Source organism: Aulonocara stuartgranti (genome assembly GCF_965226115.1).
Source record: "Aulonocara stuartgranti genome assembly, chromosome: 12".
NCBI classification, from domain to species: domain Eukaryota; kingdom Metazoa; phylum Chordata; class Actinopteri; order Cichliformes; family Cichlidae; genus Aulonocara; species Aulonocara stuartgranti.
Genome location: NC_138948.1, coordinates 15,042,174 through 15,058,373, shown reverse-complemented (window position 1 = coordinate 15,058,373; position 16,200 = coordinate 15,042,174). Strand labels below are relative to the sequence as shown.

The window sequence follows — 16,200 nt, the reverse complement described above, 5'->3', positions numbered from 1 at the left end:
TGTTTTATATATATATATATATCGTTAGCTTCATAGCATAATTGCCTAAGTCATTGACTTAGTCAAATGACTTAGGCAATTATGCTATGAAGCTAACGATATATATATATATATATATATATATATGTGTGTGTGTGTGTGTGTACATTTGTAAACTTTTGAATATTACACAAATTTATTGACTACTAAACTGAAAAGAAGAGATTGGTATTAGATTTCATTACTTGGAATAAATGGGTCTGTAGTGTCCAGTGTTGAAGCTAAAAGCTATTATGGGAGCATGGACTATTGATGTGTTTGAGAGATTGGATTTGTTGGGTTAAATAAAAAGGGTACGTGTGCACCAAAGTATCGGCTGAAAGCTGGTACCAGCCATTATCAGCCTAATTCCCAAATAAGATAACATTTACCGATTGCCCACGTTTATCTGCGTGTCACCTCCAGTTTGAGCTGGCTAAGTCTTCAGATAGTGTGACAGTGAAGCTTTTAAAATGGCTTAGCTATGTATTTATTTATTTTTTGTCTGCCAGGCACAAAAAATAGGAATAGATAAAAACATAAACAAATAAACAGAAAAAAATCAGCCTAATGCTTTTTAAAAAACAACAACATCAATATCAGTGCTTCGAGAAAAGAGAGCATTGTTGAGGAGTACGAACTGCACTGAAAAAGGTCTTTGTATTTTATTGGAATCAGTAGAGAACATTTTTCAATAAATACAAATACAAACCTTTTAGAGCTCCACATTTCAGATTGGGTCAGTAATTCAAATATGTATGATGTCAGCATCTGTTCCAAACAAACCAGTGAGAACAGAGAAGGTTTACAATAAAGGATATGCTGTGCAAAAGCTCACAAAAGAAGTAGATGTAGTTATTAATGGGAAAATGTGTAAACATAAATGTAAATACGGTATATAAGGGAAAAACAGAGTTTGTGCAATTCTAATGAGACTGAAATCAATATTTGGTATGACCACCTCTTTATTCTTTATCACAGCCTGAACTCTCTTGGGCAATCTTTCTTGTAATTTCTTTAAGGAGTCTTCAGGAATAGTTCTTGAATGACATTCAAAGCTTTTCTTTGGATGTGTGCCTTTTTTTTAATCCGTTCTCCATTGAGATGATCCAACGCTGCTTCAGTAATGTTGAGGTCCGGGCTCTGGGGATTCCATCCATGGCTGATGGTGTTCCATTGTATGTTTTTCTCTCCTTTGTATGCTTTTACTGCATTAGCAGTGTGTTTGGGATCATTGCCATGCTGAAAAATGAAGCTGTTGCCAATCAGATTCTTTCCAGATGGTATTGGATGGTGGATCGAAATCTGATGGTTGTACTGCATTCATTATCAGGATCCCCAACATCACTGGCTGAAATGGAGTGGCAAACCATGACAGAGCCTCCACTGTGTTTTACAGATGGCTGTCAAGACCTCTCTCCTGACTTCCTTTACAATTTGTAACTTAGCATACATCAGCCCTTTCTTCCTGTTGCCCTTTCTTAACAGCCACCCTGTGCCCATTTATGATGAGTCTCAGATCCCGCGTCAGGTCTTTGTTGGGGTTTTTTTCTTTTTCCTAGTTATTAAGGATATGACTTTCAGATACTCTTCATCTTTTTCCTAGCTTCAACTAAATAAAGTGGAACAAATTATGTGGTTTTGCAACAAGCTGCTGGTAACAAAGAGTCTAAAAATACAATTTAAAATTGGGTTCTTGGTAGGTTGTCTGTTGTGTAGACATAACATTGATTCATTCCTTGAGTTTGGTGCTTTTTTTATTCTTGAATGATTCATAGGTTAGTGTTAAGTGGCGTAAACAAAAAAGCATTCCTCTGAAATAGTGAGGTTCAAGGACTGGAAATTAGGAAATGTGCGAAAAAGCAGCCAGTATTCAAACAACCTTTGAAAGACATTCAGAAAGACTGGAGAACTATTACTTATGACTATTTAAAAAAAATTAGGAGAATGTCTCTTTTCTTGGAAACAAAATAAAGAAATATGGCTCAATATTTTTGCAAAGTACTGTGAGTTTACTTATAATAGAAGTAACAGTTTCCAGACTGAGATAATTCTCTGGCTGCCTTTCAAGATTTTAATAACTTTCACATCATCTGAAAGGTGGACATGAGAATTGTGTCACTCTGTACCGATGGGTGGGACTAGAAAGAAATAAAATGTCAAAGATAAACACATCAGATTGGACAGTGTAGTAAAAGCAAAATGGCATTTCAGTTCAGATTTTTCTTCTGTTTCTTTCTCCATGCTGCCAGTCGTCTAAACTCTTTACTACTTCTGTACCTTTGACATTTTTATTTTCTCTCTCTGGCACTTCTTTGGCATTTTCTCTGCAGATTTCTTAACGTGGAATTACTATGTTACAATGCCCATGCCCGCTTCCACCTTCACTTTGGCAGTGGGTCACTGGCAACAAGTCACAGCAGAAATCCCCCCAGAGCTGGAAAAAGGGGTGAGGGACGGGACAGACTGTGGCAAGACTGCCAAACTTGGGCCTGAGTATGGGCAGTGGACTGAGGCTGAGCGTGTGTCTAGACTTGGAAGTTCTTCAAGTGAAGTAGTAAAGGGCTCTCCTCTCCAGACTGGCAGGTATTTTATTAGTTTTTCCTGTGTTCTTTCCTTCTAGTAGGACCTCTTCTCCAGACTGTTATTAACCTAAGTCTGGCCATTCCACATTCTATGGTCAAACTTTCCTTACACTTCACCAAAAATGGTGCAGGTGAAATTAGGGTGATGAATAGTGTGCAGCACTCAATCAGCTTTTTTATGACAAATGCATAAAGGCTTTCACCATATTACATTAGGTTCAGTGCCCAGCAGAAATTATTGTTGGATAGAAAAACTGAGGCTTACATAAATTTTATAGACATACAGGATATAAAACGCAGGTTGGAGCATTTCGAAAGGGCTGGTTTCCTCTGTGCAGGGCATGGTCGATCTGGGGTCTCCCTTTTGCCGGCCAGCAGGTTGGCAAGTCTGCCAGTGGTTTCCAGTAATTCTCCTCCTCCCCCTCATGGTTGTCCTCCAGCAGCAGCCCACCATAGCCTGCTGCAGGCCCCATGATTCCCCAACTACAAGGAGGGCCTTTATTTTCAGTGAATGGCTTGAAGGAAACTTGGCTGTTGCTTGAAACCCTTGGAACGGTTCTGATGCCGAGGACAGACTTAGTGCTGGATATTGGATTAGAGTGAATGTGATTGCATGTCGGCACTTAGATATTTTTGGGCTCATTGTGGTTTGTGATGTATACTGTCATTTCCATATTTCCACTCCTTTCATTTCAGTGAGACAGTGCACACTGTGCCATGGATGGTTCAGTATTTCAAGGTCCATGTAGTCAAAAAGAAAAAAAATGGAAATTTAAAAAATGTTGTTATTAGCCTTTGGTTAAACTTTTCTTTCCTGTTTTCTTCTACAGCAGGGACCAGACTACCTGCGTAGACTCTGCATTCTGTTACTCTTCCCTTGAGGATGAGGGACTCTCTGTAACTGATTATTCAGGCATGGTGGATGACGGCATTTCTTGTTCCCATGGCGACTACCCTTGCCGATTTACTGAGCGGTCGGCTTGGTCCCAGCGGGTGATTCCACACCGTGTATTTAGCCCTGCCTGCCTTCTGCAAAAGGCCCAGGTGGGTTCTGACAAAGAGCCACTGAGAGTTGTGCTAATTAAATTTTGTATGATTAAAGGAGACGGCATCAGTTGACGTTTGTGTCACTGTGTCAGAGGTTTTCAACTACCATCTCTTGGCACCCTGGTAAACATATTAGACTGTATTTCCATGGGGAGCGGTTAAAAAAAATCCTTATCATTTAAATATGTGAGCTATAATAACATTTCTTTGCTTTTGGTTTGTTTCCCTTTTGCAGATGGGAGTCCTTAAGCTGTTGCCTCAATGTTTGGCTGCAGCCCATGCTGTTCTGGGGGTGCACCCCTTTCCCCGACTTGATGTTCTCATTGTCCCAGCAGGGTTCTCAAGTCTGGGAATGGCCAGGTAATGACATCTATGTTTTTGTTAAGAGGTTGCAAGGAGTAGATTATAAAGAAATGCTGGAACGAGAGAAAAAATACTAGTGAACAGGACTACAGGTTTAAAATTAATACAGGGAGTGCAGAATTATTAGGCAAATGAGTATTTTGTCCACATCATCCTCTTCATGCATGTTGTCTTACTCCAAGCTGTATAGGCTCGAAAGCCTACTACCAATTAAGCATATTAGGTGATGTGCATCTCTGTAATGAGAAGGGGTGTGGTCTAATGACATCAACACCCTATATCAGGTGTGCATAATTATTAGGCAACGTCCTTTCATTTGGCAAAATGGGTCAAAAGAAGGACTTGACAGGCTCAGAAAAGTCAAAAATAGTGAGATATCTTGCAGAGGGATGCAGCAGTCTCAAAATTGCAAAGCTTCTGAAGCGTGATCATCGAACAATCAAGCGTTTCATTCAAAATAGTCAACAGGGTCGCAAGAAGCGTGTGGAAAAACCAAGGCGCAAAATAACTGCCCATGAACTGAGAAAAGTCAAGCGTGCAGCTGCCAAGATGCCACTTGCCACCAGTTTGGCCATATTTCAGAGCTGCAACATCACTGGAGTGCCCAAAAGCACAAGGTGTGCAATACTCAGAGACATGGCCAAGGTAAGAAAGGCTGAAAGACGACCACCACTGAACAAGACACACAAGCTGAAACGTCAAGACTGGGCCAAGAAATATCTCAAGACTGATTTTTCTAAGGTTTTATGGACTGATGAAATGAGAGTGAGTCTTGATGGGCCAGATGGATGGGCCCGTGGCTGGATTGGTAAAGGGCAGAGAGCTCCAGTCCGACTCAGACGCCCGCAAGGTGGAGGTGGAGTACTGGTTTGGGCTGGTATCATCAGAGATGAGCTTGTGGGGCCTTTTCGGGTTGAGGATGGAGTCAAGCTCAACTCCCAGTCCTACTGCCAGTTTCTGGAAGACACCTTCTTCAAGCAGTGGTACAGGAAGAAGTCTGCATCCTTCAAGAAAAACATGATTTTCATGCAGGACAATGCTCCATCACACGCGTCCAAGTACTCCACAGCGTGGCTGGCAAGAAAGGGTATAAAAGAAGAAAAACTAATGACATGGCCTCCTTGTTCACCTGATCTGAACCCCATTGAGAACCTGTGGTCCATCATCAAATGTGAGATTTACAAGGAGGGAAAACAGTGCACCTCTCTGAACAGTGTCTGGGAGGCTGTGGTTGCTGCTGCACGCAATGTTGATGGTGAACAGATCAAAACACTGACAGAATCCATGGATGGCAGGCTTTTGAGTGTCCTTGCAAAGAAAGGTGGCTATATTGGTCGCTGATTTGTTTTTGTTTTGTTTTTGAATGTCAGAAATGTATATTTGTGAATGTGGAGATGTTATATTGGTTTCACTGGTAAAAATAAATAATTGAAATGGGTATATATTTGTTTTTTGTTAAGTTGCCTAATAATTATGCACAGTAATAGTCACCTGCACACACAGATACCCCCCTAAAATAGCTCAAACTAAAAACTACTTCCAAAAACATTCAGCTTTGATATTAATGAGTTTTTTGGGTTCATTGAGAACATGGTTGTTGTTCAATAATAACATTATTCCTCAAAAATACAACTTGCCTAATAATTCTGCACTCCCTGTAGAAGTAAACTGTGAGGTGTTTGTTAGTTGTACAGCGAGTTGATGATGAAGAATTTATACTCTGCTAGTCGTTTTCATGTTTGCTTGTGGGTCCTCCAGTTTCCTTTCACGGTCAAAAGATTTGTTTGTTAGTGTAACTGTTAATTCTTTGACTGGCCAGTGAGTGAAGAAAAGCACTATATAGTACTGTGCTAAAGTCTTGAGCCACTCCTCATTTCTTTATATTTTGGTTACAAGAAGAAGACTGTCTTTTATGTTTTTTAAGAGCAGTCGTTCTCCAGGTTTTCTGAAGGTCTTTTTACAGTTTGTCTTTGGACACTGGCTGCTTTTTCACTCATTTGCAGTCCAGTCCTTGTACCTGAACATTTAAAAAAGAAGAAGAAAAAGAGGTGGCCTAAAAACTAAATACAACAGTTAAATATCATCTGTCATTGTTTAGGGCTGCATTTGAAAATTGATGGAATTGTGAATGCAGAAAAGTACTGTCCAATTTTGATCCACCATGCAATACCATCTGTAAAGCATGTGATTGGGAACTGCTTAATGTTTCAGCAATGATCCCAAACATAATCCTGACATAGCAAAAACACTCAATGAACCACTATCAGTCATGGATTGGCCTCCAGAGCCCTCATTCAAGACGCCTGGGGAACTATTCCTGATGACTACTTAAAGAAATGAGAAGAAATCCTGACTAAGAGTTCAGGTTGCATTAAAGAATAAAGGTGGTCATACCAAATATTGACTTTCAGTCTTGTTAGAACTGAACAATCTCAGCTTTTGAGTTATGTACTATATTTCCATGCTTGTCTGCACATGTTTTAATAAACCGCTTTCACCAGTTTACTCCAATTTCCATCAAAGGTCTTTTATTACAGCTTTTTTAAACTTATAACATTTGATTGGTTGACCACCTAGGAGCAGCAGAAACAACCTGTCAACACAGAAATGTCACACTGCTTCTCTGTAGTTCCTTTTTTACTTTCACAAGTTGCAAAACAAAGTTATTTGAGTAAAGTTGTTTGCTCACTAATGGTTGGTAGTTCTTTTGCAGAAGTTTCTTGATTTCTTCAACAATTAGCAGAATAATGCCGAAAAGCTGCAGAGGGGAACTGAAAGGTTGGGATTTACACAAGTGGATACTGTAGTCATACAGTATGATCCCCTGTTAATGTAAAAGAATATTATAGCAGTTATTTGGTTTCAGCGGAGTATTTTTTACTGTCATTTAATCTAGGTGTACGCAGACCAATCTATGGACGGCCATGTAAAAACTTGTGAAGAAACATCAAAGATTTCCCACAGCAAAGCGACAATCAAGCACTTGTTTTTTTAACTTCAACCTGCTGCTTCTGTTTTGGTTTCTACAGGCAAAGTGTTTCAGGGTTGCATGATTAATGGCACACTCCACATTTCGAAACCCCCTCGCTCTTTCTTAATCTTTTCTGTGGAGATCCTCCACATACGAATTCTTTCTGAATTAAAGACTCCAGCTTTAAACTTTGTTCAATCACTTGTCATCCCTCCTTTGTGCCCCCACATAACTGCTTCCAGCACGGGCCTGCAGGAGTTATGACTCGCATATGCATGGTGCTTAAAAAATGATGTAATTGTGTGGTGTTGTTGTCTTTTTAAGCAGGAAACATTAAAATAGCTATATTAAAGCAAATAAAAAGACTAACACAGAGTTTCAAAGAAGACTTCAGCCTCTTTACTAAGCATCTCCTTAAACCCCTTTTTCCTTACACTCTCCTCCTTATTCGTTGTCCATTAATTTGCCCTCGACTATTCTTTACTTTTTCTGTTCCCTCCCTTCCCTCATCCTGTTTCCAAAACTCAGAAACTCACCACCTCTTTTGCCTCCATTCACTTTTCCATTCCAAACAGCTATTTCCTGAGATTTTTTCCAAAATTGTTATTCCAATTCTTTTTCACATAATTTAACCTTGGTGCTTTTTTCCCCTTGTTTCTTTTTTTCTTTCTTCCTTTGTTTTTCTTCTTGAACTCACAAGGCCGAGCCTGTGTGACTGAAAGGACCATACTAGGGATATCCCCTCTAACTGACATCATCATCAGTCAATAGGCTGCTCTGTTGCATCTTTGTTTTTTTCCAGGATGTTTCAGGTGGTCCTTAGCCTCTCCAACTTACACTAGACCTGTGTGTATTTATGTTTTTATGCAGGGTTAGTAGTGGAGGTCTGGAGGCTGATGGGTGGTCACGAAGCCACAGGATGACAGATTTATTGTTTTGGACGCTATAGATAATAACCCTTCATGTATTTATTTCCTCTTCACCCTCAGCTTGTGTCTGTCCTTAGATCTGTTCCCCGTGCTCCATTTCCATATTTATTCTCCTTTTATTAGCTTAGTCTCCCCCCCTTTTTTTTGTAATCCTTGTGTTCTGAAAATCAGATGTGTCCTGCTTCTGTCACATCTTTACCCTTCACTGCTTCTCTTTTCATCCCCCGACTTTCTGTTACTCTCTTTGCTCTCGTAATATTGCTCGATCTTCAAGGCTACTGTGTTTGTCGTCCTTGTCTTTCCTCTCCACTTGTGTGGTTGATCACATTTCGTGCCCTTGGGCATTCCCCAGAAGTCATAGTTTCATATTTTCTCTACATTCTTTAGGCTGCGTATGACATCTTTATAGATACAGCTGATTGCATCTAGTAGCCTTATAAGTTAAGCAAAACTTGGATATTAAAGTAAATTCAAGGTGATGAATGTTTGGGCCTTTAAAAAAACTATTCTAATTAAGTAAGCTGATCAGGGTGGTCGGTAAGCATCCTAGTGTCTGCGGTTTACAACCACAGTCTCTCTTTCTCTCTCCATCTGCTTTTATCCTCCCCTCTTTTACACTGCTATAGAAAAAGTGCCCCAGACAGGATATGAGCTCATACCTGGTTATGTAGTCTGCGTGATTTGCTGACGTTGTAGCAAAGTGTGGTCTTAATCAGAGCTATTTTAAGCAACAAAGCGGGACAAACGGGCAACAGAACAGACCTCATTCTCTACTTTGCATTTTTTTTAGTCTCTTTTTATCCAAAAACCCAGCGGTCTTTCATCCATGGAAAACATTCTTGCCCCCATCTTGTGAAAATGTGTCTCCCTGCTGTATTTATTTTGAATGGACATCAAGTGCTGACACTGAGGCTGTTCTGCCGTGGTTGTTGTTTGACGGATGTTTTCTTTTCCTTATGAGGATGGCTCCCAGGCACTTATCCCCTTTTCTCTGGCTGCTTAGGCTCCAGTTAGCTGCAAATGACAGAAGAGATTTAGGGCCTTCATTAAGCTTCAGACAGCACCTGCACTGACTCCCTATAAAACTCTGCATAGTTCTCAACCCAGTGTCAGACAACTGCATCCTCCCTTCAATGTTGGTGGTTCAGTCGTGGATGCCTCAACACATAACCGCAGGGTTGTGCTATAGAAAGGCTGGGAGGTCAACCAAAATGGAAGCGCAGATTGAGATGGAGATGAGAGAGACATGAAGAGGGTAAAGGCGGGGTTCACAACAGGCCAGCAGACCCCCAGGATGTGGGAGAGGATGTGTGGATTATTCCCAGCAACAAAAGCCATTAGCCCCTGGAAAGACTTCAGAGACTGGTGCTATTTAATCTAGAGATTGGGAGGTATGAGGGCCCCATTTGTTGGGATCAAGCCAAGCGCAGTTTTTGTGCAGTGCCCCAGTGGAAACAGCAGGAGCGGAGGGGCTATGGACCAGGGAGCTGTGGCAAGAAGGCATAAAGCTGTTGTAGTGTGATACTGAGAAGAGAGGGGAGAGGCGAAGCAGGGGAGGAATCACAGTGGCGTGAAGTTTTTATACTGAGATACGAAAGGGAGGGCAGGAAACTGAAGATTAAGAAGTCAAGTAAGGGCATGTCTGGACTCAAAGGCTGTACCACGTATGCTGTGTACCCACGAGGCTCTATGATTCACACACACAAAGCACTAGACTTGTGCAAATGTAGCTTTAAAGATATGAAGCCAGCAGCTCAAAGTATTTCCATAAGACTTTTTTTGTTTGTATTTTGTGCAACAATTTGGGTTCAAAAGCGTTGCAGGAGTTGTTGAGTTATGAACAGCCTGCTACCAGCATCCTGTACAGTACATACAAAACAGGATCATCTATTGCCTATTTGTATGTATTCCTGTTGTCTTCATGGCTGTTTCTTCAACAAACCAAGCTTTGACATACATTGTAGAGACACCGATGTGTTACCTCTCCCCATGTTATTAGTACAACCTTTAAGGCACTGAAGAGCCGATAAGGGAGAGGAAGACAAATACATGGTTAACCATTTATAGAGGAGTGTGGAGATGGATGAAGAGATGTCTGGGTTACAGTCAGTGAGCACATTAGGGGAATCCCTTAAAGTTAATTTGGCATCCAGTCAGGATAAAAAGTTCATTGTTCTGAGTGATTGAAGGACATGAGAATGGTGTAAACTAATGCCCTGAATATGATTGGAGTGGTCGTATTAAACCTTGCACTCTTTATTGAAAGCTCTGTATATATGTGTGTGTGTGTGTGTGTGTGTGTGTGTGTGTGTGTGTGTGCGCGCGCGGGCATTTGTACAGTGTTTTTCATTTTTTACCTTTCTTAGGTCATACTGTTTTTTCTCTCTTTGTTTTACAATTTGAATCTGTAATCTCTTCATAGCATCACAGTCACGTCATTTCTGACTGGGAGTGACAGGAAGGGCACGGCATTTCCTCTCACTCTTTGAAGCTGACGTCTGTGTATCCCAGAGTGCTGGCTTGACTTGCAGGCCTAATCTAAGATCAGCGTGCCCAAAAGAAGACATGTCTGACATCCCTTGGAGAGCTTCCGCACAAGCGTTGAAATGCGCCTTTTCACTAGTGTGGGTGATGTGGGTTTTGTTTTGCTTCAGTGTAGACAGGCAGATTCCTGTTCTCGTGTGTGTGTGTGAGTGTATGAATGTGTGCATTGTTCAAATAATGGAACAAGGATGTGTATTTACTGTACTGGCATGACGTCAGAGGAGACCTACACAGATGATGTGTAGGTTTGGACATTAAATGAGCCAGATCAATGTGCAGTACTTTGTTGCTGCTGTTGGCGTATTTTTGTTTATCTATTTATTTATTTAATGACAGGGAAAGCATGCCCCACATTCTCATATGAATGGCAAAAACTCCAGCATTACGTTTAACTTAATCCTTAATATATCTTACTTATTCTTGTTATTTAAACCATATATTTAGTTACAAAATAGCAAAAAGACTAAAAAAATGAAATGTTGAAAATGAGACCACTAATTGTATTGTGAAAAATATATTTTTATTTGTATTGAATTTCAATTTGATGACAGCAATGTCTTGACAGGAGACTGACATATGTGCGTCAATCGCAAAAAATGTGAAACATCTCAAGACTAGAGGAAATGGTCATCGAAGACTAGACCTGTTGAAGGGGAGGATGAATGAACTTGTGATCTTGTTGCCTTTAAAATGGTTGCTTTGAAGAAAGGGATCGGGTCTGTGACTACTTGCAGGCAGTTGCCATTTGAAAACAACTTTTGTGAGTGAAATGCATTAAGTCATGACTGACTTGTGGAGGCAGTCTTCCACCATCCTACTGTCAGTTTGCAATTACAGTTTGTAGCTGTCTAAAAAATCTACATGCAGAAATTAACTGACAGAAATAAAGCCATAAATGTATACATTTGAATTAGAAACTTCTCCACAAATAGTGCCATAGCTGCTGCTGGAAGCTTATTAAATGCAGAAGACATAGGCGTTTAGCAACTTTGCTTTTGTATATGAATATAACCAGAATAAAACCAGCTGTAGGGCAATAGGGTACTCAGATCGTTGAGTGCCATGTTGCAAAGAGATGTGCCGCTGATTTGTTGCACTCATCGGCACAGACTGACTCCGATTGATTACGATGTGTTAGCAATATGTCTGCATTTATAGATTAGACAACAACTATTTGCAAACCTTTACCAATCTGTCATTGAGTGATTAAGTCAGTCTGAGTCAGACCATGATTGTTTGGAGACAAGTTTTCTCCTAAAAGTTGGCCTGTGGAGTTGCTCTTTGATCGAAAAGTGGTCACCCAGAATTTGAGAGTGTTGCACAGTCGGCCTCTCTGTGATGTGATGGAGAGAAAGAGATTATTCAGCAACGGTGTAAATAGAAAGACTGTGGAGGCGATGCAGTATAGAGTATAGAAATTTAAGGATCATGCTTCTCAGCCAAATTGAAGTTTGAGAAGTTTGTCATCATCGGTGCAGAAAGATTGAAGTAATCCAGAGAAATCTCTGTATACAGGGAATCAGACTGAGAAGTCTCAATCTCAGGATAGTCCCCATCAAAAGCAAAACACGTTACACAATTGCAAGCTAAAATTCATGCAAAAATAAAAACAGATATAACAAGATCTCACAATGTTGCCATCCTCGCTGCAAGCTGGTTCATTTAAAAACTGAAGGAAGATGTAAAATCGTCCTGCGGTCTTCCAAATCTAAATTTGTGTTTTTTGATATTGCTGATGGATAAATACTGTTTGTTAAGGAGAGGGATTATCTGGCTAGTTATCAGAGTGCACTTCAAGAGCTGTGATTCATGACGGCATGGGGTGTATGAGTTCATGTGGCATGAGTTGAATGAATTTGCACATCTGTCATTGAGTAACATATTGTGTGATTATATTTAGATGATGTCCTTTCCATGGAAAGCCTTGTTTATTTAAGCAAGAAAATACCAAATGACAGCAGCATGGCTGTAGTAAACAGGTCTGGCAATTAAGCTGACCTGCCTGCAGTACAGATCTGCCTCCTACTGAGAACATTCGGTGCATTATGAAATAAAAAATCCTGCAAAGGAAATTTCAGCCTGAGATCCAGGAACATGTGAGTCCGAGAGATCATTTAGTTTTCAAAACTTCCATTTAAGCGTATATTTTGTTAACATTTTACACAAAGTCCCATCTTTTTTAATCAACAGAGTTGTATTTTACACCGCTCCCTCCTCGTAGAGATGGGCTGCCTTAAGAAATGGGAGGAAAATGTTCAAGTAGTTAAACTGCTTGTTCCACTTGCAGTACAGCCAAACTAGGCAGCCATATAACTGTCACAGCCACAGCTGAAAATTATGACTGGTGTATACCTCTTGACCTCTTAGGCAGTAGAGGATTTTCAGCCTGACTTCAGTTGATTGCATTGTTTGTTTATGGCCTAGCAGGAAGTTACATTGGCGATCGGTCCCCGTTGTGAGGAAGTAGGGAGCTGTAGTGCCGGGGGGAGTTGGTACCCTCTGGAATAAAGTGCTCTCATTATAAGCCACATTCACCCATTTTCCACACATTTAAGCAGCACTTTATTCTGTGCTTTTACACACTGATGAATGCATGATAGACAATTCAGGTTTAAGCAGAGTAGACTGGCTAGAGCTGGTGCCCTGGACTGAACCTCTCAGTTGACGATCACTGTTTTTATTACTGTTTATTGTTGTTTTTTGAGTCTCTTTTTGATTAAGATGACTAGTAAATCTAAAATCTTAACCATGAATGAATTATTAGCGGTAAATTTCTCCAGCTTTATTTTCATGAAATGGTTGTTTGGAACAAAAGAAATGATTTCAACAATGTGACCAGGACTAATGGGATGAATCTCACAAAACTAACAGCTTTGGAAAAACAAAGCTGATCATTAAGGAAAGATCATTAACTTTGAGGAAAGGCATGCTGCTCGTTACCATCTTACATGATAAACAAATGAAATGCAACAGCAGAGCACAAAATGCAAATTAAAATGTTAAGATGTTAATCTTATTCTGTCCTAGTTTCCAGTATCTGCCTCAGTCTTTTGCCTCATTGCCAATGATTTCCTACCCTTTTGCACCCTTGCTAAATTGCACCTCCTGCCATCTTGTTAAGCTGTGCCATTCCCCCTTCTCTCTCTCTTCCTCCTCTCACTGTTTGTTCCCCAGTCTTCCCACTGCTTGTCCTTCCCTCTTCCTTCTGAGATCTCAGAGGATTTCTTGCCTTTCTGCTCTCCTCTCCAGTTTGATCTGCAGAGTAACTCTAGAAGTGTGTGATACAGACCTGCTCTTTCAGGAGACAACTAGGGGTTCAGGGTTGGGAGGGGAAAATGTGGGGGTTGGATTTTCTGGCACAGAAGACAGCTGTTAATCAAATAGTCAAGGATGAGGTGTTTCTTTCTTCCCACCTTGAGTGGATCTCCCTTTCGTCAATGGGCCTCACAAAAGAGCCAAGGGAGTCGGAGGAAAAAGCCAGCTCTGCATGCCTGCACCTGGACAGAAGGAGAGGGAGTGTTTTACGCATGCTTTTAAAGTGATTGCAAGTAGTTAAGACTTTTAGTTTCCCTTGCTGGTCTACTTACTTCGTGCTGAAAACACAGGCAGTTTCAAAGGTGACAGCCTGTTCTATCTGTCTCCCTTTGGCTCTTTGTTTCTTTTTCTTGGTCAGGACTTCCTCTTAATGCTGATAACAGTGTACAGCTTAGCAAGTGTCTTGTTATTGCAAGAATATTCCTTTCTAGTTATCTCGAGCCTCTCAGCTTCCCTTCCGCCCCTGTATATGAGTTTATCTGTGCTGCTACACTATCTAATCACAACTGAAGCATCCACCTTTTTAACTCTTTTTCTGCTTGACAGGAGAGCGCCCCACATTATGTTGTGAACATGCAGGTGGTTTTTTTCTGCAGGAGTGAACCTGAAACAATTTATTTACAGTACTTGTTGAATTTTACATTATGACCTAAATGTCCTGCTCCTTCTCGGGCAATATTTGTGCTTTTATGTTCATCATAGAATGATCGATGATCGACGGTGTGCTTCTTTAGACTGTCCTCAGATGGGAACCTGCTGGCAACAGCTGGCATATAGTACTACATTTAACAGTAACACAGACACACTGTGCCATAACTCTGGATTAGAGGCTTTAGCAAGACAGGCCTGTCACGGCATACCCATTCTGTTAACGAATGGATGAGTCCAGTGGACCCATTCCCTCGAGTGATGGATGGGTCCATTGTATGGCATAGGGGACAATGGAGCTGATCTTGGTGTGCGTCCTCAGGCGTGTGTGATAGTGGAACCCAGAGGCTGGGGGTAATTTCATTCTGGGCAAAGCCAGACAGTTTAATGTCCGTGGGTCCTCTGTGCTGAACTGACCAAAATGAGACATTTGAATCAAAGTGCTGTGAAATATCCCTGGTAATGCTTCTCATGTGTCACTTTGCTTTTAGCCTCAGGGACTGGCTGCACTCTCAGTTGGTCTGTTAGTTGTCGTTGTCATGCTAGCAGCATGAAGCTGTGTACAGCGGTGTGTAAGTCTCTCTGGTCAGTCCACCATTTTGATCAAGACATGTCAATTATATGTTTTTGGAAATTCAGAACATGCTTTCTTGCTTTGTTGATCCTTGAGCAAGTTCAAATTTCACCCATGAGAATATTTCAATAAGACTTACTGGAGGTTGGATTTTCTTATGAACATTAAGGGTTTACTACAGGGGTTGACTACAAATCAAGATGATGCCCTTTTTCTTCTTCACTGTTTTATTTTCAAGTATCTTTTAGTGAAATACACTCAACAAAAATATAAACGCAACACCTTTGTTACTGCTCCCATTCCCCATGGGATGGACGTAGAGACCTAAAATTCATTCCAGATACACAATATAACCATCCCTCCCAAACAGTGGTCACAAATCAGTCCAAATGTGTGGTAGTGGGCACATCTGCCATATTGAGATAATCCATCCCACCTCACAGGTGTGCCACATCAGGATGCTGATCTGACATCATGAGTAGTGCACAGGTGTACCTCAGACTGCCCACAACAAAAGGCCACCCTGGAATGTGCAGTTTTGTCTCACAGCAAAATGCCACAGATGCCACAAGCAATGAGGGAGCGTGCAATTGGCATGCTGACAGCAGGAATGTCAACCAGATCTGTCGCCCGTGCATTGAATGTTCATTTCTCAACCATAAGCCGTCTCCACAGGCGTTTCAGAGAATATGGCAGCACATCCAACCAGCCTCACAACCGCAGACCTCGTGTAACCACACCAGCCCAGGACCTCCACATCCAGCAGGTTCACCTCCAAGATCGTCTGAGACCAGCCACCCAGACAGCTGCTGGAACAATTGGTTTGCACAACCAAACAATTTCTGCACAAACTGTCAGAAACCGTCTCAGGGACGCTCAACTGCATGCCCGTCGTCCTCATCGGGGTCTTGACCTGACTCCAGCTCGTCGCCGTAACAGACTTGTGTGGGCAAATGCTCACATTCGATGGCGTCTGGCACGTTGGAGAGGTGTGCGCTTCACGGATGAATCATGGTTCACATTGTTCAGGGCAGATGGCAGCTGAGAATGTCCCAGTTCTTGCATGGCCAGCATACTCACTGGACATGTCACCCATTGAGCATGTTCGGGATGTGCTTGACCGGCGTATACGACAGCGTGTACCAGTTCCCACGAATATCCAACAACCTCGCACAGCCATTGAAGTGGAGTGGACCAACATTCCAC

The 16,200-nt window shown here is 41.4% G+C and overlaps 1 protein-coding gene across 2 annotated transcripts in view; it reads left to right on the top strand.

The window, feature by feature from the left end:
* Positions 1–16,200, top strand: part of aopep (aminopeptidase O (putative)) — a 97,717-nt gene that overhangs the window by 2,618 nt on the left and 78,899 nt on the right. For both annotated transcript variants that reach the window (XM_082555566.1, XM_082555567.1), the window contains exons 4-6: positions 2,352–2,604; positions 3,434–3,647; positions 3,886–4,010. In XM_082555566.1, coding sequence (XP_082411692.1) covers positions 2,352–2,604; positions 3,434–3,647; positions 3,886–4,010 — 592 coding nt within the window. The remainder of the gene's footprint in view (positions 1–2,351; positions 2,605–3,433; positions 3,648–3,885; positions 4,011–16,200) is intronic.